At 44.9% G+C, this 24715-nt stretch overlaps 1 protein-coding gene across 2 annotated transcripts; it reads left to right on the forward strand.

The window, feature by feature from the left end:
- On the forward strand, nt 1–24016 carry mettl16 (methyltransferase 16, N6-methyladenosine). 2 transcript variants are annotated; one of them, XM_069148006.1, is made up of 10 exons: nt 1–69; nt 373–520; nt 10352–10539; nt 12253–12393; nt 13375–13490; nt 13695–13837; nt 16494–16563; nt 18014–18103; nt 22619–22792; nt 23153–24016. In XM_069148006.1, exons 2-10 carry the CDS (start codon nt 393–395, stop codon nt 23771–23773), a joined length of 1671 nt encoding a protein of 556 aa, XP_069004107.1. In that variant the 5' UTR covers nt 1–69; nt 373–392; the 3' UTR covers nt 23774–24016. The 2 variants fall into 2 exon arrangements, with proteins under 2 accessions (XP_069004107.1, XP_069004106.1); XM_069148005.1 differs by having other exon boundaries at nt 20–165.
- Nucleotides 24017–24715: the final 699 nt, after the last annotated feature.

Consider the following 24715-nt stretch of genomic DNA (forward strand, 5'->3'; position numbering starts at 1 on the left):
ACGGTGTCAAGCGGTGACGTCGACGGCGTCCAGGAAGAGAGTTACAGAGTGGGAAAACGTTTGGACAACGTGAGTGTTGTTTTTCTTCACGCTTTTGAAAAGTGTAAAAAGTCAGCGTCGGTCGGATATTAACATTAACAACCGCAAGATAAAGCTGCCGTGACGGTAAGCAGGCACACGTGCACACGTTAGCTTCTGTAGTTAGCCTCAAACTAGCTCCTCCAATACGCTACTTTTTTTTTTTACTTCGGTTTCAGATGTAAAAAAAAAACAACAACTTTTGTTACCGTCATGAGTGTTACTGTAAACAGCGGGTAAAGAAAGTTTCTCGCGAGTAATAATTTTCACACTCTTTTGTCTTTTTCTACTCAGTCCGTAACTCTCTCGTGGACATGTCTCTGAATAAGTCCATGCATCCCCGGAACCGGTACAAGGACAAACCACCGGACTTCACTTACCTGGCCTCCAAGTACCCGGACTTCCAGCAGCACGTTCACACCAGCCTCACGGGGAGACCTGTGTAAGTACCGAGTCTGTCCGGTTACCGTTACAGGAGAGACCATGTCAAAGTGAAAGGTGGGCTGTTCTAACCTGCTGTCTGATTGGTCTGTTCTAACCTGTTGTCTGATTGGTCTGTTCTAACCTGTTGTCTGATTGGTCTGTTCTAACTTGCTGTCTGATTGGTCTGTTCTAACCTGTTGTCTGATTGGTCTGTTCTAACCTGTTGTCTGATTGGTCTGTTCTAACCTGTTGTCTGATTGGTCTGTTCTAACTTGCTGTCTGATTGGTCTGTTCTAACCTGTTGTCTGATTGGTCTGTTCTAACCTGTTGTCTGATTGGTCTGTTCTAACTTGCTGTCTGATTGGTCTGTTCTAACCTGTTGTCTGATTGGTCTGTTCTAACCTGTTGTCTGATTGGTCTGTTCTAACCTGTTGTCTGATTGGTCTGTTCTAACTTGCTGTCTGATTGGTCTGTTCTAACCTGTTGTCTGATTGGTCTGTTCTATCCTGCTGTCTGATTGGTCTGTTCTAACCTGCTGTCTGATTGGTCTGTTCTAACCTGTTGTCTGATTGGTCTGTTCTATCCTGTTGTCTGATTGGTCTGTTCTAACCTGTTGTCTGATTGGTCTGTTCTAACCTGCTGTCTGATTGGTCTGTTCTAACCTGCTGTCTGATTGGTCTGTTCTAACCTGTTGTCTGATTGGTCTGTTCTAGCCTGCTGTCTGATTGGTCTGTTCTAGCCTGCTGTCTGATTGATCTGTTCTAACCTGTTGTCTGATTGGTCTGTTCTAACCTGTTGTCTGATTGGTCTGTTCTAACCTGCTGTCTGATTGATCTGTTCTAACCTGCTGTCTGATTGATCTGTTCTAACCTGCTGTCTGATTGGTCTGTTCTAACCTGTTGTCTGATTGGTCTGTTCTAACCTGCTGTCTGATTGGTCTGTTCTAGCCTGCTTGCAAAAAAAGTTCTGAGACTGTTCCTGTTGTGCACGAATGGAGCGCAGCAGTACGCGCGTACCAATGATCACAAAACGTGTGTAACTTGGGTGCTAATGTTGATCAAGCAACGCAACTTTGAAGACTTACTAACAAAAGGACATGAACAGTGTTGATCGTCCCTGGTACAGTCCCTGTCCACATACTTTTAGACAGCTTCACCTTTAATTTTACATTTTTCGTGTGAATCTAGATAATAGGGAACTTTCTTAGTTTCAGGAACTAGTGTAGTTTTACTACTTTTCATTGTTTTGTCTCACAATATTAAGTCTCTTAAGAAGATTTCAAACATCCACATTACAGAAGTAGTGATATATGAGTTTGTGTTTCATAGTATGATGGTGATCAGTCAGAGCTGGGATTGGCGAAGGCCCTAACTGTGTGCCAGCAGTTTCTGAATGGCCTGTTTTAAATCCACATAGAAATGGTTTCATGTGAGAGAACAATTGAAGGTAATTATATCCAATTAGAATACAGTGCTGTATTCTTCGTGTACAGTATTTTTATCCTCACGTGAACAACTCTCCACTATATCTACTCTCTTCTTTACCATGTAATATGAATGCAGCATTATCATCCAGGCCCAGCGGTTGACCTCATAGCAGGTGTGAATGTGGAGTGAATCCCTGCTGCCAGGTTGTAGGGAGCCTGGAACCAGAAGGCTGTTATGATTGTAGAGAACGGCCCAGCGCTCCTGTAGGGGTATAATGTTTAGGTGTCCACACACTTTTGGCCATCAGCTGACCTTATTTTCCGCAACATGCCAGCCTCACTCAGTATCAGGACCCGAGGAACACATTCAGCACCGCTCACGTCCCGGCTGACTCAGTCTGATGTTTCCTGCTCATTCAGCTTCTGGCAACAACGCTGGACAAATGATTAATGGACCCAACATCAAAAGATTTCTTTTTCACTTCATCCTCTCCTGCTGCTCTCATTCTGCATTACTGAGACTTCACAATAATAGTTGGCGGTTAAAATCAAACTCACAATTCAGCTAAAAAAAAATAGGTTAGTGTATTAATCAAAACGTGCCAGTAAGCTTCCTGTGTGCCACTCAAACTGGACACAAATTATATGTATATTACGTGTGTGTGTGTGTGTGTGTGTGTGTGTGTGTGTGTGTGTGTGTCCTTTTCAGCGAGATGCTGCTGAGAAATGAGGAAAAGTCCAGGCAGGAGAACAAAGGAAGAGTATGTCTGGTGGGATTAGTGGAGTTGACATCAAACAGTGGGAGCTCATGATTGCTGCTGTGGGAAAGAAACATGAACAGCTCTCCATTTCTTAGTTTTCTGTCTTTTCCTTTTGCTGTGTTTGTGCAGTCGTGGCACTGGGAGCTGTGGTTTGCCTCCAGAGTTTGTCCTGTGTCCTGAGCTGTCTCCAGGGATTAACATAAATCTGAACATCCAGGTGACTCAAGGGGGATGTTTTTGACTCTACTTCATTTTAAAATAACAGCGCTTTCATAAAGGAAACATGTAGGATGAGAGGCAGATGTCAGGCGAGGATATTTGAACCTGTGACAACACAACTCTGGTGTTTTGTGATTCGTGTTTCATTAATGTGTCGTTATAGTTTTCTAAGACAAGTAATCAGAATAATTTTATTGAGAAAGGAACTTATTTTTAGTAATAATAATTCATTACTAAACCTTAGAGTAAATTAATAATCCTCCAAATAGAATTTTATATTTTCCAGATTTGATCGGTTATACGACATTGTTGACGATACTTTTCCTCTTTTGAGTTGAATATTGAACTTAAATCCTTGTTTGCCACAGAAACTTTACATCGAATGCTTGTTCAGCTTCTTGATTGAATGCTTGGTCTGATCTTTCTCACTTAATTCTTTTATTAGATATTTTCTTATTTATATGATACTTCTGGTAATCTTTTGATCACTGGACCATTTGAAACGTTTTCTATTTCATCTAGTTAAATGAAAAACGTTGAAACTTCTGAATATGAGATCTTGGAAAACCCAGTTTTAACAGCGCTACCGCAGATACTCGGCTCTGCGTATTGTAGCCGAAATCACAACTGTATTACTATTTATTTCTTTAGGATGACGTCTCAACATGCTGCTTTTATTTTTGAATTTCTTTCAGTAGATATAACCAGAACAAAGCGGAAAACAAAAAGACGGTGACGGTGAATGTGAGAACTGACAGTCATTGTCGGACTTCTGTCGTCCTCCTTTGTTCCTGTTGTGCGAGACAGGTAGCGCTTCTGTCTGTCTGTCTGTCTGTCTGTCTGTCTGTGTTATGCAGATGAAGGCGGACGCGGTGTCACTACAGCGAGTCCGAACATCTGTGTGTGACTGTGAACATATTGGTGTGGGCTAGTCTTTTGTGCTCGTGAGGTGGCCAGTCAATCATCTTATGCGGGCGCGCTGTGAAACCTGCCTGGATATCCGTCTGTGACAGGTGTTAATTATCAGCTTGTAGCGTCTCTGCGTCTGTCTGTGGACAGACAGATAGACAGGTGACAAACAATGGGCTGGCACTGTTTGGGTGAGACGCTCAGCCTGGAATTTAAATTTAGACGAGCAGGAAACGTGATAGCTTGCTGGTAGTTACGCGTGTGAATGTTTATGTCAACTGAAAAATATGATCAGACACGAAAATGAAGCATTGCGTACCAGAAGTAAAGCAGGCGGCTCAGACTGACTTCCCTGGGCCAAACTTGCAGGAAATATACATTATTTTATTCTATTTAGTGCTTACAGCGGATCGTTTTTAAGTTACCTGACCGAAATATATTGACAACAACTATGTGATAAATCTATAAAACCATTTATCCAGCTACCAGTCTTTTAAAAGTCCTGAGCTGTTGCGACTCTCACGGACTTTGGCACCGCGGTGCTTTGAGCTGTTGTAATGTTCTCCATCTTAGTTTAGCATGTTAGCTTTGACCTGAGGCTAATGAATAGTCATTGTTTGGTTCATGAAAGTGAAATTTTGTGCGGGCGATGAACAACAGTGCCTGTGTTTGTGTTAATGAAGGAAAATGTTCCACTGTGGGTTACTGACGTGTTTTTAACAGTTTTTGGACGACTCTGGAGGTTTATGGTTTGTTGCAACTATAGACTGCATATAAAAGTGGACGTAGCTTCCGGGTATGAAAAGTGAGGCCACAAGTCCTCTAATAGTGTCGTTTTATGGATTCACTCCTTTTGATCAGGGTTCTGGTGGAACTTGTGAAAATATTCCTGTCATTCGATATTAGGACTCAAAAAGTGCTATTTTTTTTGGGTGTGTGTCGATTTGATTGACAGGCCTGTGGTGCAGTCATGTTTCGGCTATTGGTGGGCGGGGCTCAGTGTCCTTGGGGTTTCTGGATCAGACCCACCTCTCGCTCCTCCCCCGTCTCATCCAAATATGGTCACTTCTGGCTCCAAAATAGCAAGATGGTGACGGCCAGCTCACAAAGTCATGGCTGACCTCACGATTGGTGACAAGTGCCGTATTTATGTTGGGATTTATAACAGTGTTTTTATAAACAACATGATATACCACATTTGTTTCGTCACCAAAACATAATGGCCAAAACAAAAAAAAAGCTGTACCTTCTTCTAAATAATTTTTTGACCATTAAAGTACATTGAACAGACATTGATTGAAAACAGTTCAGAGTCAGTTGCCAGTTTGTCCTCTTTGCCTGCAGTGCGAACGGATGTCCAGGATTTGCGTCTCATTTATGTGGTAGCAGCTCTGGTTAGATGTGTGCAGAAATTTTGTCTCTTCCTCCCCGTCAGCCCGTCGTTCCATCAGTGGAGGGATTAGTGTGGTTTTGTATTTTTCAATGAATTCATCTACTGGGTTTTTAAGTATTTAAGCAGAGAGTTGGGGGATGAGAGTAATCTTGGGGAGACACTCTGTCAATCCACATGGGAGATATGTGTCCCCTCATTCAGGGGCCGTCAGTGGGGAGGGCTGATAGCGGAGAGGAGCGCTCAGACCAGAGGCAGCAGCAGGAATATGGTGCATTTGATTGGATTTAAAGCGGGGAACCGATAAACCCCAAAATAGTCTTGAGTGTTGGTTTGTTTCAGTTTTTTGGGGGGGAAGGAGGAAGGGGCTCTGATCAGACAGATATAGAGGCGTGGGATTAGGAGGCACGCATGGTTATTAAAAATGCAACCGCACGGGTGACATTTAATTTGAAAATCTTCAATTTGCACTCCGGTTTTGTTCGGAGATATATTATTAAGGAAGTTCTTGACAATAGAGAAAAAAAGTAATGGACAAATAGGACCTGTGATGATTCAAAACTGACAAATGTAATTGTCAACATGCTGAATTTTTACTGTGATCCAAGAAACTCACATGATATATTTCCATATTTCACCCACTAAATCTAATGTGAAGGAGCAAACCTCATTCCTCCATTCACAGCTGTTGCTGCTTTTACTCCATATAACACTTTGTATAGTACTTTGTAATGCTGGTGGCTTGTCTAATACAGTCAGTTAATTGATTTATTTGTTTAATATTTAGGCAAAAAAAAAATAAAATCACAATTCTCTCACGATGTTTGTCAATTTAAATGTTTATTGCTCTCTTTTATTTGATACAGAAGACAACTAAACTATAATGGTGCCTGATATAGGCTACACAATATTCTAGTAAAAATGTTAATAATAATAATAATAATAATAATAATACAAATACTGAGATCAAGCAAGGAAAGCTTGTAAATTGTTTGTGGAGAATGTAGGAGCGCTTGTAGCTGATGTCCTGAATGAAAATGCGTCAGAATCGTTGTCTTTTAAATATGAGATCATTAATCGAGATCTTGATTTTATTACGACTAATTGTGCCGCCCTATGTTCAGTGTTAAACAATGACAAGTGAGACCATGGCTAGCACTTGCAAAACTCCAGTAATTTCAATAATTATATCAAGAGCCTATAAATAACCAGAATGATAATCGTGATGGTTTTTCGGTGCTGGTTGTTTTTGGGATCCTGATGGTTCGTCTCTTCGGCATATCCGCAGAATGCAGAACCACAAAATGAGCTCAGAGATATTCATAACTAGTTTATCTTTAAATTCATGGTGAGTTTTATGGGCTGCTGTCCTTGCTGCTCTTGTGAGGACTCAATGTGTGCAAAAGAAAAACACCTGACATGAGAGAAGTTGCTGCTAATCAGCACAAAATATTTCCCAGCGCTCTCAGAGTGAAGTAGATGTACCTTGAAGGTCATCTCTCTGTGGACGCAGATTGAAGGTGTGTGTGTGTGTGTGTGTGTGTGTGTGTGTGTGTGTGTGTGTGTGTGTGTGTGTGTGTGTGTGTGTGTTTCATGCTGATCATGTAGCGTGGTGTCTGTCTCAGCAGTAAACTCCGCTTCAGTTCAATGACGCCGTCCTCTTCATCCGCCTGGAATAGGAACTTTTCTGCTGCTCAATCTCTTTATTCTTTCTCCTCCACCGACTCGGCAGACACCGTCGCTCCGTCTCACCCGGTCCAGTTGGATTTCCCCCGAACACGAGCCTCTTTAGTATTTGCAGTGCTGTTAGAGTACACAGTATCTCATCACAACCGTCCCACTCGGATTTGTCCCACACTGTACCCCGTCGTCAATGGCGTAAGCTCGCAGCGGTGAACCTACGTGGCAGCGGAGGCGTAAATCGCGGGCACGCTCACGCTCCTTCTGGCATCAGCCATTGCTCCAGCGTGGCCGGATTTGCGTGCTCTCCTCATCTGTTCGGTAGGTGGGGTTGCCATGGCGATGTGGCATTCGCAGTGCTGCTGATGGGAGTGATCAGTCTGCATTGCACACACACACACACACACACACACACACACACATACATGAGTGGCTAAAAATAGAGGGCTGGCCTGAGCAGGCTTCCTCTCTGAATATTGATCCTTATCTAATGATGCCTCTGAGGAGAAATGAAAGCCGGACAGATGAGAGAGGCCGGCTTTCATTTTGGGAAAGTGTGAGCATTATGCTGATTTATCACTTCTCCCTCATTAGCCCGATTCCTCCTCGGAGCTCGGGCCGTTTTTAAAGTGCAAATTTGTTTTTTTGTTTTTTTTTCATGGTTCTGTCGTCGGTCCTCTGAGGAACCAGGTGTAGTTTTCTGTGAGAGGTCGGCAGCTGTTGAAACTGGACCATTAACCTTATATGTTCATTAGGTGAAGAGACGCTGGGTAAGATTGATGTAGGGCTGTGAAGGTAAATCACTTCTCATTTGGGGTCGTTTGTCTTCACTGTCACTCCTGAATGAAGATGCAGAGATCAGTGAGCAGAATCACCTCAGCGGCATGTTTGTCTCCTGTTTTTTTTTAACTCATCAGATAAATTCACCTGCTTCTTAAAGAAATGTCTTTTGGCCACTTTATGGCTTTATTAGACAGATCATTGTAGAGAGATGACGGGGAAACGAGGAGAGAGACTGCGCCACCAGGGACCACCTCCTGATTTTTTTTTTTTTTTTGAAGGTGCTTTCACACCTGTGGTTCAGTTCATTTGTTCACAATAAACTGAAAAAAACACATGGAGTAGGTTCAAACCACTCATCTGCTCTAACATCTAACATAAGAAGATTTCATATTGATGTGGGAAAATTGCTAATTGTGAGGTTGGAAGTCCAATTTCTGGTTCCTCCTGCTCATATGTCTTTGGGCAAGACACTGAACCCCTAGTTGCTCCTGATTGTGTGTGTGTGTGTGTGTGTGTGTGTGTGTGTGTGTGTGTGTATATAAATGTAAGGCAAAAATTATAAAGTGCTTTGTGAGCTATAAGTGTCACTCACTGACCATTTCATGTCCTGACTTGCATTGTGGCTAAAATCGCATCATCTACCATCACAAAACCTGTGTTTGGTCTGTTTTGCTTCCCCACCACTCGCAGGGCGCTGAGGGCCTCTACTGGACCCCCAACACGCCGCTTTCCTCCACTCTTAATACCAACATGCTCCAGGTTTGCTGCGAGTCTGTGATAATGTAATGAAATATTTTTACGGCTAGGCATCCTGTCACCTTGCAGTCAGCTGAAACATTTCAAGGAATTCAAACTTGATTTGTTGTCCAACATGAAAGTTGAACGTGCTCAACGTCTCCTGCAACACGTCAGGATTTCATGCTGAAAACCACTGCGCTTGTCTCAAATGTGACGGCACGCATCCCTCTCTTCACGGTAGAAACCTCGGGGCTGCGTTTTCGCCACCGGTAAACCTCCTGGTTCAAACTGGACTTCATATGTCACCGTTACCTGAAGCCCCTTGAATTTTTTTTTGACGCAGGATTGTTTTTGCACTTGTTTAAATTAAATAGTTGGAGGCTGGGAAGTTGTCACAAAGGCCCGTAAGATGGACAAAATGGAAATGGGGATTCACTCTTTTTTTGTTATGGAGAGAAGCTGAATACTAAAAGAGCAAAACATCTCAGCTGTTTACGTGTAATTGATTTGTGAAAAAAGAAATCAGCTTTGGATTTTTTTGAAGCGGGAACTGTTGCTCCGTCTCTACCAGCCATACCTGTTTTTCTTCTGCTGGATTATGCTCACACCCAACTCGGGAGGTGCCAGATGCTCCCATCACCAGTATGTGGCTAATTGCATCTGCCAAGGTGCGAAAGCCCTCCGCAAAGCTTTAATTATACCTATCTCGCCCACGCGTTTTGTCTGGCGCTCTTTTGCCTGCTCGTGTGACAGCTGAAATCATTAAACATGTCGGGAGGAAAGAGACGGGAGAGCCAAACGAGCGGACTGAGGACTGGGAATAAAAAAGTGGGAGGTCTGAGTTGTGTTGGAAACGTGAAATTCATTGTCATCAGCAGGGGATTGTGAATTGATGGGCTACTTATCTCCCTATTGTCCCGTGTGTGTGTGTGTGTGTGTGTGTGTGTGTGTGTGTGTGTGTGTGTGAGTGAGAGGGGGTTCAGTGCAGAGAGGAGGAGCAGGAGGTTAATGAAGTGCTGTATTAAGAGCAGTTTGGTAAATTGCTGTCAGGTGGCCTCAGTGTTAAAACAAGAGGATCAGCAAAGCCTCTTTTCCACCACACGGTACGACCCTGCTCTCCTCGACTTCTTTGGTTTTCCATCGAGCAAAAGTTGCGCACAGTAGCTGGTAATTTGTTAATTTTATTAAAAAATTTTGGGTATCACTTTTGTCGAGGTTCAAAGCGAGTTGAGCCGATACTAAAAGGTGACGCAAGAACACAGCAGCCAGCTGATTGGTCAGACAGAGTCGTCATCACTTTCTCATCATTGTGCGACACATTCTGCACAAACTGCAGATCTTGCTTAGCTACTATGGCGGCTGCGATTTTTTATTTTTTTTCATTCAGTCCTCTATTAAACAACAATCCTGTGGTCAGTCGATGAGATGCAGATGCTTTTCTGTTTGGTTGACAAAAATGTGTTGTGTTGAAACGTCGCTATGACGACCAGCTACATTGAGGCGGTGGTGGAAAACAAAATCCTGAAAAATATCTTGCTGTGAAAAAGAGGAAATCATCCTTTTAAAGTGAAAGTCTAGTTGGACACAACCTGGTTTTATTAATGTAGCTCTGTCCACCGGCCCCAGTTAGTGACAGCAGCACATATTCACCAAGATAAATGTTGAGGAGCCGGCAACATGGAAACATCTGTGGTGGGAGGACGAGGAGGCCGAGTGGCTTCGCTGGCTAAACTTTATGTAAAACCTGTTTCCTACCAGGTCGGAGTCTGTTTTAACATCAATGTTTTTGATTACAACATTTTATCTGTGTAATCAACCTTGAATTTCCTTCTTTCCATCAGATAAAGTTTAGCTTTGTGTTTTCCGCTTTCTGTGCAGCTGCCTTTGCCAGGTGTTTGAGGTCGAAATGTTTTACTCATTCGACCACATGTGTTTTTCCTCCAGTGTGAATTTCAAAGAGCCGGAGGCGGTGCGAGCGCTGACCTGCACCCTGCTGAAGGAGGACTTTGGTTTGACCATCGAGATCCCTCTGGAGCGCCTCATACCCACCGTCCCCCTGCGCCTCAACTACATCCACTGGGTGGAGGACCTCATCGATGGGCAGAAGCAACCACGCAGGGGCATCGACATCGGTACCACCGCCTTAGTTCTGTACACGTGTCATAAGGATAATGTCCTCTCACTTTTACTTATTATTAGTTTCTGCAGGGTTTGAGATGAATGTTGAGGTTGACCACTTCAAACTAGCGACGGAGGGGCTGGATTCATGTTTATGTTTAAACCCAGCGTCCCGCTGGAGCAACAACAGGTCCATATAACTGTGTTCACACGTGCAGTGGTACTCGACCTGTGAACTGACTTTTGTAGAATTGGTGGATTTTCCCTTTAAGCCAACAGCACGGCTCCTCTGACACCTGTAAACTGTAAACATGAAAGAAGGTCAAAAAAAAAAAAAGGTCCTTTGCTGATCAGTTTTTTGGTTCATTTAAATGTTGATTTAACAGCTCTTGTTTATTTGTGGACCAAAAAGTTGGGACTGTTCTTGTTACTGGTGGATGTGCACGGAGACGGGGAAGGAGTTAACTATGATGAGTACATTTTTATAGTGTCGTTGCATGATCAACATCAGCCCCTGAGTTTAACGTGTTTTTGTGAGCAGTGTTCAGGGTGCGTCTGTGATTTCTCTGTAGACGTGAGGAAAAGGCGCACATCAAACTCGGTGTCAAACCCTTGACATGCTTCAGCAAGCTTCCGACAATGAAGCAGTGAGCCTGGAGAGGTGTTTTTAGTGGCGTTGGCGTTTCTGAAGGGCGTAACGTCACCGTCCAAGACTGAAGAAGGTGCGTCAGGTCAGTAGCAACCAGGGGGTTTTCGTTGACATTCGTGAATTCATCCCTCAGAGTCGGATCGTCAACACGGAGTTCTACTGTGACGTCCTGAAGGCAGAAAAACCTGAACTGTGACGCCATGGCAACATGGTTCTCCAACATGACAATGCGCCCGCTCACATTGAAAAGGCGCACGTTTTTCCTCCACAACAACACAACCGTCTTTCCCCACCACCCCTACTCACTGGGGTCGGCTCTCTGCTGCAGCTTTGAAGTGCCCTCCCCGCTCAGGTTTCATGTGCATGGAGAGAAATCACAGATTTTCCGGACTGGTGGTCATAAAAACGGGTGTAACTCAGGTGCTCGTGTTGGTCATGAATGGTGTTGTGGGGGAACTTTTTTTCTTTTTTCTTTTTTCTTTTTTTTTATCTACCCTTGTTTTTTTTATGCTGCTGCCTGCAGCTCAGAGCAGCACATGAAATGTCAGTTGGTGCCTGAAGCAAATGATTCCAGTCAGTCCCAGTGTTCCCAGTACAAATCAGCCAGATCCCATCCAAATGTCAGTGTGTGTATGTGTAAGTGTAAGTGTATGTGTGTGTGTGTGTGTGTGTGTCCTTTGTACGGCCTGAGGTCATTGAGTGGTGACCCTGGACCTTTCTGGCAGCAGGCTGGGGCTGTCTGCTCGTTGATGGATCACTGCTGGGCGTTTCCTTTACTAACGGATGTGCTCTCTGTCTGAGCCTTCGACTGAATTATGCAGCTTTGGTCTTTGTTAGATGTGAATGATTTAATAAAAGCTGCTGGAACTGACATTTATCGTCCATTAAGGACACTAAGTCAAAGATAATTCTTTTAGAAACACATCATGTCACGTTCTTGGACATCCTTCCCTTCGCACAATCACTTACTTTAAACAACACATTTCCATATTGTCCACTGGAAGCTGTAACCATCATCATCGTGAGTAAATACATCACTGTCAAGCTGCCAGGAACATGCATGTGTTTGTGTGTTCAGGCACCGGGGCGTCTTGCATCTATCCCCTCCTGGGAGCCACGATGAACGGCTGGTTCTTCCTTGCCACAGAGGTGGATGACATCTGCTTCGACTACGCAACCAAAAATGTGGAGCAGAACAAGCTGTCGGACCTGGTCAAAGGTCAGTGTGGTCCGCTTATCCTCTACAATCACAAATCTCAAGACATTAGACGATTCAAACAGCAGCCATCTGTGTATTCTTAACATGGTGTGTCTTAAAGGGGGATTAAGTAGCCTCGTCTGCACTGCGGCCTCTTGAGTCACAGTTACAGAATGATGGTGAGACTCAGAAATGTCAATAGCGTCTATTAAAATTCAGCTAACATAACCAACCGTAAGCTGCTGGTCATATCTGACCAAGTGTGTTTTTTGCTCATGAATTCAACGTCTTTTTTTTTTTAAAGAAGAATATTCGGGCGTTTCCCCTTTTAAAACGTTTTTTAGTCTCTCTTAAAGAACTGTCCACTCTGTGTGACAGGCTCTGATACAACCACGGTTTCGGTCATTGTGATTGGACGGGACCTCGTTAAACTAAACATTCTCAGGTTTCAGCTTCTAAACTGAAGAGTTAGCTGATTTTCTTTGCATTTTGTGATAGTAAGTTAGATATCTTTTGGTTTTGGGCTCTTGGTCGGACAAAACAAGCAAACTGACACCGGCATCCTCAGCCTCGGCATTTTTTTACACTTTGTAACAATCAAGAAACTAAAATTTGTTCTTTGTAGCTGTAGACTGTACATCTTCTTCTTCTTTTTTTAATTGATGTAAACAGATGCATCAATCTGCTCACGTCCATCTTTACTGCATCGTTTATTGAAAATACAGAAGAAAAATGTGTTGTCCCAGCAACAATTTGACAATTTCTCTGTAGGTTTTATCGGTGTGGGTCTTAAACAGTCACACTGTAAGAATTAGATTCATTATACTGTCAGAATTGGGCAGTAAGTCTGTCTTTGGTCTGCGAATCTCTGAGTGTTTTACACTATCTGTTCCAGGAGCCCCATATTCTGGATTGATAATCATAAATGTCAAAGTGCTACCTCATGAAACATCCAGCCTGCAGATCATTGTCTCACCTCAGTGTTTCTTTTACTCTCCCCAGTTGTGAAAGTCCCTCAGAAGACTTTACTGATGGACGCCTTGAAAGAAGAGACAGAAATCGTGTACGACTTCTGCATGTGCAACCCTCCTTTTTTTGCCAACCAGCTAGAAGCAAAGGTCAACTTTTCCCTGCCTTTAACATTTTAAATCTTTTACTGGAGTCCTGTCTAAACATTTAATCATTCAGCACGTCTTTGAACATGACAGATGTGACTGATGGAGAGTCAACAGAGTTCTTGTTCACCTGTTTGTTTACATGATATTAACGGGCTCCTAATAGGATTTTGCCCTAATCTCTGTCTGTCTTGTTGCTCTCTCCAGGGGGTAAACTCTAGGAACTCACGGCGACCTCCTCCCAGCTCAGTGAACACAGGCGGGGTGACGGAGATCATGGCAGAGGGTGGGGAACTGGAGTTTGTCAAGAGGATCATTCATGACAGCCTGCAGCTGAAGAAACGCCTGCGGTGAGCAAGACGACGGGATATTTTTTTCTAGCGAGTGTATTTTCTGTCTAACTGAATCTAAACTGCCCGATCGCAGACAAACTCCAGGAGCACACAGATACATATTTAAATTGGCAGATGGATGCAGAGCAGTGCTGCAGTCGTTTTTGCTCTGGAGAGGTTTGAAGAGGTTGAAATGGCTGCTGAGAGCTGTAGTGAAGGGGAGACACCAAGAGGTAAAATAGGCAGATGGGTTGCTGCATGATGATGGAGCTGTCACCCACAGTTGCTTTAATGATTTTGGCACACACTGACGCCGCTGTGTATCCGGGAACCCACAGGGAACAGCTGTGTTTGGGTGGGTGGGGGCGTCTCTGGCGGCCGTCACTTTACCCTCCCGTGTTACCACGGCTGTCACCGGGGCAGCCGAGTGAGACCCGAGCAGAGTGGTGCTAATAAAACTGATTAGACGTGCCTTGCCTGCTCGGCCTCCTGCAGGGAGAGCTCTGTGTGTGTGTGTGTGTGTGTGTGTGTGTGTGTATGTGTGTGTGTGTGTGTGTGTGTGTGTGTGTGTGTGTGTGTGTGTGTGTGTGTGTGTGTGTGTGCGTGCGTGTGCATGTGCGCGCGCGTGCATAATGCTTCAGTGGAAAGACGAGCTCCCTGGGAGGGACTGATGTTAACACCTGCCTGCTCCTGTGCAGCTCTGTGTGACACTTTTGTAGTGAGGAAAGAGCGAATCCAGCATTATTTAACAGGTTTGAGGCTCCGGCCAAACCAACTGGAGCCGACTGTCACTCCCAAAAGCGTGCTGGGACGCCAGAGCCACCGGGTGTCCATGGCAACACTGCCAGCCTTTCCGATTGGTCCTTAGAGACGGGGTGTCTCTATGGACCTCCCTGTCCTGCTCCTCTTTCCCTTCTTTCTACCGAAGGGTAATTACTGTCAGACAGAGGTGAGATAACATGCAGCCAAATCCCCAAAAACTGCAGTTAGAAATGTCGTAATGTTTCATCGTGCCATTGATATGAAAATCACCATCTCTGCTAATAAGACTGTAATCACGTGCTTGTGCTTCAGGGACGAGAGGCGTGAATGGGGATGCTAATGCAGCTGCACTCTTAGGGACTCATGAAAAGCTGCAGGTGGAGGTTGGTGGAGCCTTCGGGGATCTCTTCTGGGGGTTTCTCCCCACTGTGCTGAACATCTGTGAATATTAGAGCTCTTTAATATTTCATTGTGTCAACTGGGGCTGACATGCTACTCTCCCAGCCCCCCCTCCACCCTCTGGGCATCTTCATACCTCCCTAACCTGATTACATGTTGGTGCCCTTTTCCTTCTACCAGTCACAAGATAAACAGTTTGCATGATGTCATTTTGTCGAGCTCAGTTTAACGGCACCTTTGTCGTCAGTCAGTGATGTACAAAGGTTTGCTTTGGGACACAATAAAGTTAGAGCTTTTTTAACAGGGACATCACATTTATATATATTTATACTAAAGACTATCATGTTTTCTGTATTAATCTTAGTGTAATAAGACCTAGAAATGCCAGAGTGTTCATGTCACCTAAAACCATATTAAGTGTAATTGAGGGACTGAATGATTCTGAGATTATGTTGAGTTTTATTTAGTAATAACTTGACATGCAACTGACTCGGTAACAAGTTATTTGTATATTTCTTGATTAATTGTCTTATTGTTTAGTCTATAAATATCTTGATAATAATGAAAAGCACCCATCAAAATGCATCAGAGCTGCAGGCGGGGCGGGGGCTTTCTGTGTCCAGTCCAAAGACATGCATGTTCTGCGTCAGCCCTAAAATGGACTGCTGACCTGTCCAGGAAGTACCTTGCCTTTGTCCAGTCAGCTGGGAGGGGCTCCAGCCGCCCCGCTACCCTGTTCAGAATGAAGGAGGTGGAGACAGCAGCTGCAGAAGAAGCTGAACCTGCAGTCTCCACCCACACGCTGCACACCGGGCCAACAACCACCACTTAGAAGTGTGTGGCCGGCCTGAGAGGCAAAAAGCAGGACAAAACAAGCTCTTAGTAGCTGCGACTGCACACATGAAGGCGACTCGGATGAGTGTCGATATTCGGATCAGTTTGGAGCTTCTCTCGGTTGGATTTCCGCAGCGAGACAGTCGGAGGAGGTTTAACTGACCGAACTCACCCATAAAAGTGGAGAGAACACGGCGGCCGGACTTTGTTTCAATATTCACGTTCCTAACATATTTATTTAGTCCCCACTTACATGTTTTTTGGTTTTTTTTTATCAACCTGTCGTGATGAGATATCAACCAGATGATTAGCTTCAAATAAAACGAATGAAAATTGCAGTCGGTGAATTTGACCAGCCGTCCCTCCACACCGACTCCCTGATGTGTTCATCTTTCCTCCATCTTCCCAGCAGGCCTCTGCTGCTCATTGATCCGGACCAACCTCACGTCTTTATTGCACAGCAGAGATTATTGATCAGGCCTCCACCACGGGTCGACTTCAAAACAGCTTTTTCCTCCACTGTGGGACCGCGCACACCCGGATGTTTTTCTGTCTCTCATGTTTCACTTCGCCTTTGGGTTGCTCCCCTGCGCCCACCTCTGCTCGTTTGATCTCTGCTCGGCTCGTCGGCTGCCGACAGTCACACACAGCTGGCTGACGGGGTTTCTTCTTTCCGCAGGTGGTACAGCTGCATGTTGGGGAAGAAATGTAGCCTGGCACCTTTGAAAGAGGAGCTGAGGAAGCAAGGGGTGAGTAGCCAGAGAGACCCAGAACAAAGACAAACACACGCTCACATCCAGCAACTCGGCGTGTTCGGTGTGTTCCTGCAGGAGCTCGCTGCTCTTCACACGGTTTGATGACGGCTTGTTACAACGCTGTCAGACCAACACCCCTCTGTGTATTGATCAGATTGGCCCTCTCTGATCTGCCAGCTGAGCGGTGTCATGAATGAGCCGACTTCTGTTGCAGTGCGTGGCTGCATCACACGGCACTCTGTAGCGAACATGCATTAGAGTCATTAGCCTGAATAATAGCGCAGCACATGACTTGTGATTGCTGCAGGCCTCTGGTTCGGCGCCAGTCTTTCCTCACATGGTTAAAACCAACAGAAAGACACCCCTCTCCTCTGCACCTGCCGCCCCTCCGCCCTCCGCCGGAGGTTTAAGGCTGCCGTCGCTGCTCGTCAGAGTGAGTGCAGCGCTGGCTGACGTCCAGGAGGAGGCCGACGCCTCATTTTAAAGTGTGTGTGTAAAAAGAAACCTGCTCATGCCTTCGTCACTCATTACTCTGCTTCCTCTCCTCGTTTCTCTTTGCGTTTTTTAATTTAGAAAAATGTGACTGCTGGTTACGTATAAAAACGTGCCTTAGGCTCCGAGAGGTTTGACCTCTGATCTTCCTCTAAGAGACCTCCTCCCCCTATTTACTGAAGCAATCCTCAGAGTCCGTTAAGGTGATCTGTTAGCACAAGGATTTTCACACTAAATGGGTTGTGGCTTTTTTCACATCATGAGTCCGTACTTGTTATTTTCTCACCCACAATTGGCAGTCAAAAGTCAGTGGAAGCACATCTCGTCGACTCATCACCAGTGTGACCAGTTCCTGCTTCATAGTCAGAAGAATAAGCTGCAGAGTTAACTCTCAAACTGTAGTGACTTTTAATCACAGACACCAAACATATCAGTCAACCCTCGGTCACGGCTGTCGGTTAGTTCAGAGGCTCCACATCTTGTATGTTTTTATTGTGGAGTTAGCTTTTAATGTTTTTGGTTGTTTTTTTTTTATTTCAGGGGTATTTACTTCCTGGGATTGGTGAGGATGGGAGTGCTGTTATGGATGCATTAACTACATCTTGACAAGCAGACAAACATGTTTCTTAACGTACATATAAAATAACCACCTGACACACCGTATGCGACTTTGCACACTATTCTTTATGAATTTGAAAGCTGTTGGACCGTTCAGATGAAGCAGCTTTAAATGCCTTTATGACTCTTTATAAACCGGAGCAGTGGGATCCAAGAATCAGACTTTTCACTGCATGTCATTAGTTTCTGTTGCCGTCATTTCTGATGCATTCGATATTTTGATCATAACATATTTGGCCTGGTTACTTGAGCTTCGCCGATATTTAAATGCTGTTTTTGGTTGTATGCGGCTGGCGTCATGCCTAGCTGTGTTTTCTGTGTTCCTTTTGTTCAGGTGCCCAAAGTGACGCACACCGAGTTCTGCCAGGGACGCACCATGAGGTGGGCGCTGGCCTGGAGTTTCTATGACGACGTGATTGTTCCGGTAAGTTCGTACAAACGTGTAGTTCAGATTGCGTTTATTGGAGCTGGGTAACAAAATTCTGGATAATTCGGGTCAGCCGGGGCCTGAGCAGGTCACCTCTTCAACACATTCTTGTTCTGCTGGAGGATGTTTCCTAAAAATCTCCTCCTCAATAATGCACCACCTCAGTCCCGCTCCACCCTCGATCCTCTTTCCCTCCAGCCCCGTTCCATTATGTGCACTCACTCCCTCCTCTGGGGAGATGTTCATGTGATTTCTAACATGCTGTAGCCAGGCAACAGTTGCCAGGGCAGGACTGTTCGCACACACTGCAACGCTGACTTGTCTGGACAGGAAGAGAGTTGGAGATGAAGAGGAGAACAGAGAGAGGACTAAAAACAATGCCGATTGAATCAAACGAATGAAGGCCGGTAGAGGAGAGGCCGCGTGATGAGGGCTGTTTGTTGGACTCATCTCCGTTTATGGCCTTTTCAGCACAAAATCAGTTGAGCAGAATGATTGGCCTACATTTTCTCCTGCTACCCTCCTCCTCCTCCTCCTCCTCCTCCTCTTCTTCCTCCTCCACATCCACACAGATCCACCGTCATGTACACTTGGGAGCTGCTCGCCATCATTACCAGGCAGACCCCTCCAGCATGTGTGTTTGTGTGTATGTGGTTACACGGCAGATGTTTCTGCTTGTGTGATTCTCTGCATGGTCGACTACCTAATTCTGCCTGCACGCGTGTTTCTGGACTCGTCCGGTACACATGTATGCGCATGGGGGTGCTCATTAATGTTACATATAGACTGTAACATACGTGACATGCATGCAACTTTGACCTACTTTAACCCTCCTATCACCGCGGCGGCCTGCGAAACATTATCAACACCAGTTTTATCTCAAGCATTTACTCTTCTCTTTTATTTAAAGGTGTCACACTCAATTCAGTTTTATTTAGAAGAGGGCAATCAAAAAGTTCAGAGACTGCCCGGGGAAGCCGTAACCTTCACGAGCACCTGATTTACACACGATGACTTCGCGGTGCACAACCCTGCGAGGGTCAAAGAAAACCCTCCGGTTGCTCCTCACGCCTTCTTCAGCTTTGGACAGCGACGTTCTGCCACACGAATGTCATTCAAAACACGGCTCATTGCTTCATTTACATTGATTTTCTGAAGCATTTCAAGGGTCTCTGTTGCAAATTTTCTCAGTTTGACACAAGATTTGCTCTTTTCTCCAGGCCCACTGTGAAATTCAAAATACCAGTGGTTCACATGCAACACTAGCCGTCTCTGAATTTTTTTGATTGCACCTTTATAATAGCACCAGATCACAACTTCAGTCATTTCGGGGCGTTGTACACACCGAGGTCAAGACCTTCCCATATTATACTGAGAGAAACCCAACAGTTCAACAATCCTCACATCAGCAAGCCTCGGTTACAGATGGGTGCGATTTTTATTTTAAAACATTCAATCTGTCACTAATATTTCTAACAGAATGACGAGAAACAACAGCGCTGATGTCTTTGTGTTGCTTCGCACAAGTGTCTGCTGAGGTTAGCATGCTAATCAGCTAGCCCTGGCAGTACAAGCCCGAACCTCAAGAGGCGCTAGTGAGTTACTGTAGCGGCCTCAGTCCAACATGAGAGGAAGAAGAAGTTGCCGTAACATCGTCATTGTTGTCGAACCTCCAACGTGACTGTTTACATTTGGATGTCGAATGATATTAGATCTTGTTATTTTTAATTTAGAAGTAAAAGACCATTGGCGAGGATTTACTGGAGTGAAGGTCGACACAATGTGGGTGAAGAAATCTAACAAATGCAGACAAAAGAGGAGGATGCACACGCAGAAAAGACTGTCAGGCTTTATCTGAGCCCTGAGGCTTGTTGTTGCTCATACAGGCCTCTGGCAGGATGAGGGATCAGGAGGTCGGCAGTCCAGGCAGGAGGTTTGGGACTTAACAAAAAGGAAATGGGGGTTGGGAGGCGAGCGGTGATCACAATATGATTTTACAGTGTTTGCCTGCAGGTGAAATAGAAGCATTTTGTTTCTCCTGTGTGTGTGTGTGTGTGTGTGTGTGTGTGTGTGTGTGTGTGTGTGTGTGTGTGTGTGTGTGCGCGCGTGTGCGTGTGCATGTTGTGTGTATGCATATGGACCTTGTGGGTCAAGATAGATGATTGAACAACATTATATCTGGAGAGAATGAATGGCTCTTGTTGGACTCGAAGATTTTTTTTTACCATGTCTAGTTTTGGAAATTGGGCCAGGCTTTTATTATGTTGTATTTGTGTGTGTGTGTGTGTGTGTGTGTGTGTGTGTGTGTGTGTGTGTGTGTGTGTGTGTGTGTGACTGCAATGAGGTAGAGTGGATAAGTGGGATTAATAATAGAGTGAAAGAGCAGCAGAGTCAGAAGAGGCTGTGATTCAGTGGAGAGGTCTGCTTGTAAAACCTTACATGTGGGTTTCATGTTCTTTGTGTGTGTGTGTGTGTGTGTGTATGTGTGTGTGTGTGTGTGTGTGTGTGTGTGTGTTTATATACCATGCATTAGTGTGAGAATCTGTGTCAAGGATGCGCTATACAAACAGACAGGTTTGGCTTGATGGATTTTATTGATTTCCTCCCTGGTACGATGAGCTGCTGGGCTTGCCGAGCGCGGAGAAAAGGGGAGAAACGTCTGGGACAAACAATGAGAAATAAAAGAAGCTCTAACAAGCAGCCAGACAAGGCAGCACCCATCGTCAGCCCATTAATTAAATGTGTCCATCTCTTCTAAATGTGCATCTACAACGGACCATAATTTTAACTCCTCATCAAAAGATGGAGACTACAGAGCTTTTAGTGGGAGTGAACACTTTGCTTTTTTTTCCCTCGACAGTGCAGCATAGACGAGAGAAGATGTGTCCACTTATTTATTCCATTTCTTTTCTTTCTTTTTTTTCATCTCGGAAAAATATAAAATACAAAGGAAATATTATAAATACAGACTACAGTAAAAGTCTTCTAGTGTGCTAAACTACAGGAGTCATTGAAAGTTAACCCCTGATCAGCGTAACAGTGTGAAGGTTACAGTCTGCTCCTTCCCTCTGCTGTTTGTAGGTCAGTCGGCCATGCTGTCTGCTCCGTCACCGCTGCTCACACACTTTCAGCAGACATGTGAACGCCGCAGCGGACGTGTAGCGGACCATCGCATCAAAGCTCCTGCAGTCGGACACGGTCGAGTAGTGACCTCCACCGCCATTACTGTGACATTAGAGAGGATTAGAAAAAGGAAAGAGTTTAATTCACTGCAGGTTGAGGTGGAGCTGGCGTGGTGTGAGCGCCCTCTCGTGGTGTGTTAAAATCATCCATCCTCTTTAGATCTGTCCTTGATGTCGTCATGCACTGATCTGTATCACTGTGCATCAATCCTACTGATGCCAGAGAATGTTTTTTTATTCAGCTTGTTTTCATTTTAGCCCCAAAAAAAACCCAGACTTGTTTAACAAACGTCCAGAGAAGAAATCTGCTTCGTTAAATTACCGACTAAAATGTAAAGAACAAATGAAAGAAGAGCAGGAATCTGAGCTCTAAGTGGCACAGTGTAAAGGTGATTTATATTCCCACCACTTGCTAACAATCAGTTTTATTCCCTGTTTAAAAAAAAAAAAAGAATTGACATTTTTTTAATTGAAATTTGAGTGTAATAGTTTTTACACTGTCGTAGTTTGTCATATGTCATCCTGTGTGCTGTGTTTACTTGCTGTGGTGGAAATGGAAGTTGGTGTATGAGGAGCAGTGCTGAGTGACAGCTTTGTTCTTCTGAAGGAGACAAAAGTAGAACTGTTCCCCAGTTTCAGATTTTCTTATTGGATATGACTAACTGAGTTGTATTGGTGGTGTTGGACTTTCAGACACAGGCCTGACCGTGTGACCAGTGTGTATGAATTTGTTGAAAGACTTTTCTTCCGGTGCAGAAAGGAAAGCGGTGCAGTCAGTTGTTAAACAACTTTGTTCTCCAAGATTTCTAAATTTGCCAAAATACAAGCTTTTACCGAGTAAACGCTTCCATCTGCTGGCAGCTTCAGTTTGGACATGTTTGAACTTTTACTATCAATCAAGTCATTTCCTGTCTCTGATGTAGACGTCTGAAAATGTGGACCAAAACCAAACACTGACTGCGTCCTTTAGTTTGTAACACGGAAGAGCTGGAGAAGAGGATGCAGAGCAGATATAGAAAACTATTTCAGCGATATCTAATCTGCAGAACGTTTTACTCTGTTTACATTGGCTGAACCAAATTCTCTGGTCTTGAATATTTCTAAAGGGATCATGCACCTTATGAAGGATCTTATTGACTGCAGTGCCACAGCTCTCTGTGGTACTGATAACCGCACACGCCCCTTTTTGATTTATCCGTGACCTCTTGCAACTCTGTTTTACTCTCAAATAAATATACCTTTTGATTTGAATATCTGTTCGACCTGTCCAGAGCAATGTCTGGTGCAGATACTGCTGTTGAAATCTTTGTCTCTCTTTGTTTTGTCTCAGTCTCCTCCCAGTAAGAAGCGTAAACTGGAGAAGGCCCGGAAACCGCTGTCGTTCACGCTGGCGAAGGCAGGACTGAAGGAGCTGCAGGCCAAAGCCTCGGCCGCAGGCTGCACGGGCCGCGGCCCGGTGGACAGCATCGGCGCGCTGCTGGAGAAGACGCTCACGGACCTGCGGGTGAGAGTCAGTGTTGCGTTCTGGACCCTTCGGACCTCACGGGTGTTTGTGCATTCAGCGTCTGGAGCTGAATGCATCTCTGTGCAGCATTAGGTCAAAGACTTCACGGCTCATATCACTAATACGCACTTCAGAGGACAGATGTCATTTTGGAAGAATACTTCACAATAAGGTGCAGTGTAGTACTGAAAAGAATTAAAAACGACAAACGTATTCTGCAGCGCTCTGAACACACTCTTAGCTCACAGTTTGAATGCAGTCTTTGTTGAGGTCAAACGTGTGCCACGATAATGAGTAAGATGGCGTGGTACGTCACCCCCTCAAGTATTGACCTGGGTGGTCTTGTGCGTCGCTCTGCAGGTGCTGCACAAACGTGTCCCGTGCAGGCGGCACGAGCAGAGCCTCTTCCTGACAGCTGTGGAGAACACCTGGATCCACGGCCGACAGAAGAAACGTGAACAGAAGCGTCAGCTGCGAGAGCTTCCCAGAGCGCCTCGCTGTGCTGGAAACGGCTCCCAACCCACGGGGGCCCCAGCTGCTCCCGGCCCCCCCGCACCCGCCCTCAACCAGCCGGCCACCGCGACGAACAGCAGCGGCCAGGACGGGAACACCGAGAACAAAACCACGTCTTCTCATGAGTCCGGTCAGGAGGCAGCCCGGGACATCAGCGCAGAACAGAGAGAGGTCTTAGACGCTGTGACAGTGGAGGATGTGGACATGGAGTCGTCCACCTGCACTGAAGCCGGACAGGAAACGGAGACGAAGGAAACGGCTGCTGCAGCGAGTGAACTGCCCTCCAAACGACCCCTGAGCCCCGCCGCCGTCCAACACTTCCTGTTCAAGTGTCTGCTCAGTGTGATGCAGGAGGAGGGCGATGTAGTGGTTGAGATGCACTGGGTGGAGGGTCAGAACAAAGACCTGATGAACCAGCTCTGCACGTTCCTCAAGAACACACTTTTAAAATCTGTCGCGAAGTCCTGAATAGTCAGAACAACAGGTCCTCTTGTGCTCACAATGGTTAATTCAGGTGTAAAACAGTGAAAGTATTATTTTAGAGATGATTGTCAAGGGCTTGTCTGTCGATGTTTCTTTTAGGGCGGCTTTGGAAAGGTCTGACAACAACTACTGCTTCTTGTTAGTTTACCTGTTAAGGTATTAATCACTGTTCAGTAGTATTTTGTCCTCAAAGTTATCAAAAGTTTTGGAATAAATGTACATTTTTATAACATGTTCGCTTCATCGCAGTGCATCCTTTACACCTGTGGTCTTTTAACCTGCAGTACATTTAAATGGCCACCAGAGGGCAGTGCGAGTGTGTCTTCTCTTCCTGTCCTGATCTGTTGTACTCGGATTTAATCCTGCAGTTGCTGCTAGATGACACGCTGTGTTTTGGAATGACGGTTTTGCTCCTTTTTAAATGTGCACACAGCCGGGAGTAATTGAGGCCGTTCCTGCAGCCCCTCAGTGTTTCTTGAGCCTGTAGAGCCTTCAGTATTGTAGTACGCTATTATTCATCTGCCGTTGGAGACACGCTTCCTCAACAGGGCCAAGTGAATAACAGGAAAACACTGTTATAGACCCAGGGCCATGTGCTGGTACACGGCTGGACTTTGACTCCACGTGTGTGCGTGTGTGTTACGTGAGAGCTCAGGAAAGTGGAGCTACGATGTTGAAAACAAGCACTTTTGTCCTCCTTTTATTTTATTTGGCTGCTGATCATAATAATCATTTTTCAACCATTTAAAAAAAAGTTTAGGATAAGATATTTATTTCTTCCTGCTTAGAGAGGCTGTTCCGACACAAAGAGGAAGTTTCCTGACGTACAAACAACTTAAAATATCATTCTGGCTACTGCTGCCATTTTGGGCTGATTTGAATAAGAGTGATTACAATAACAATTTAACAAGAGCTGAAAGAATCGGC

The sequence above is a fragment of the Embiotoca jacksoni genome, unplaced genomic scaffold (genome assembly GCF_022577435.1).
Source record: "Embiotoca jacksoni isolate LCO1_2020_lvr unplaced genomic scaffold, fEmbJac1.0.p SCAF_14, whole genome shotgun sequence".
NCBI lineage: Eukaryota > Metazoa > Chordata > Actinopteri > Embiotocidae > Embiotoca > Embiotoca jacksoni.

What these genes read in the sequence shown, in the direction of transcription:
- mettl16 (XM_069148006.1), top strand. Translation starts at nt 393, where the DNA reads ATGTCTCTGAATAAGTCCATGCATCCCCGGAACCGGTACAAGGACAAA. An exon ending in AGCCTCACGGGGAGACCTGT is followed by an intron (nt 521 to 10,351) that starts GTAAGTACCGAG and finishes TTTTTCCTCCAG; the next exon opens with TGTGAATTTCAAAGAGCCGG. An exon ending in ACGCAGGGGCATCGACATCG is followed by an intron (nt 10,540 to 12,252) that starts GTACCACCGCCT and finishes TTGTGTGTTCAG; the next exon opens with GCACCGGGGCGTCTTGCATC.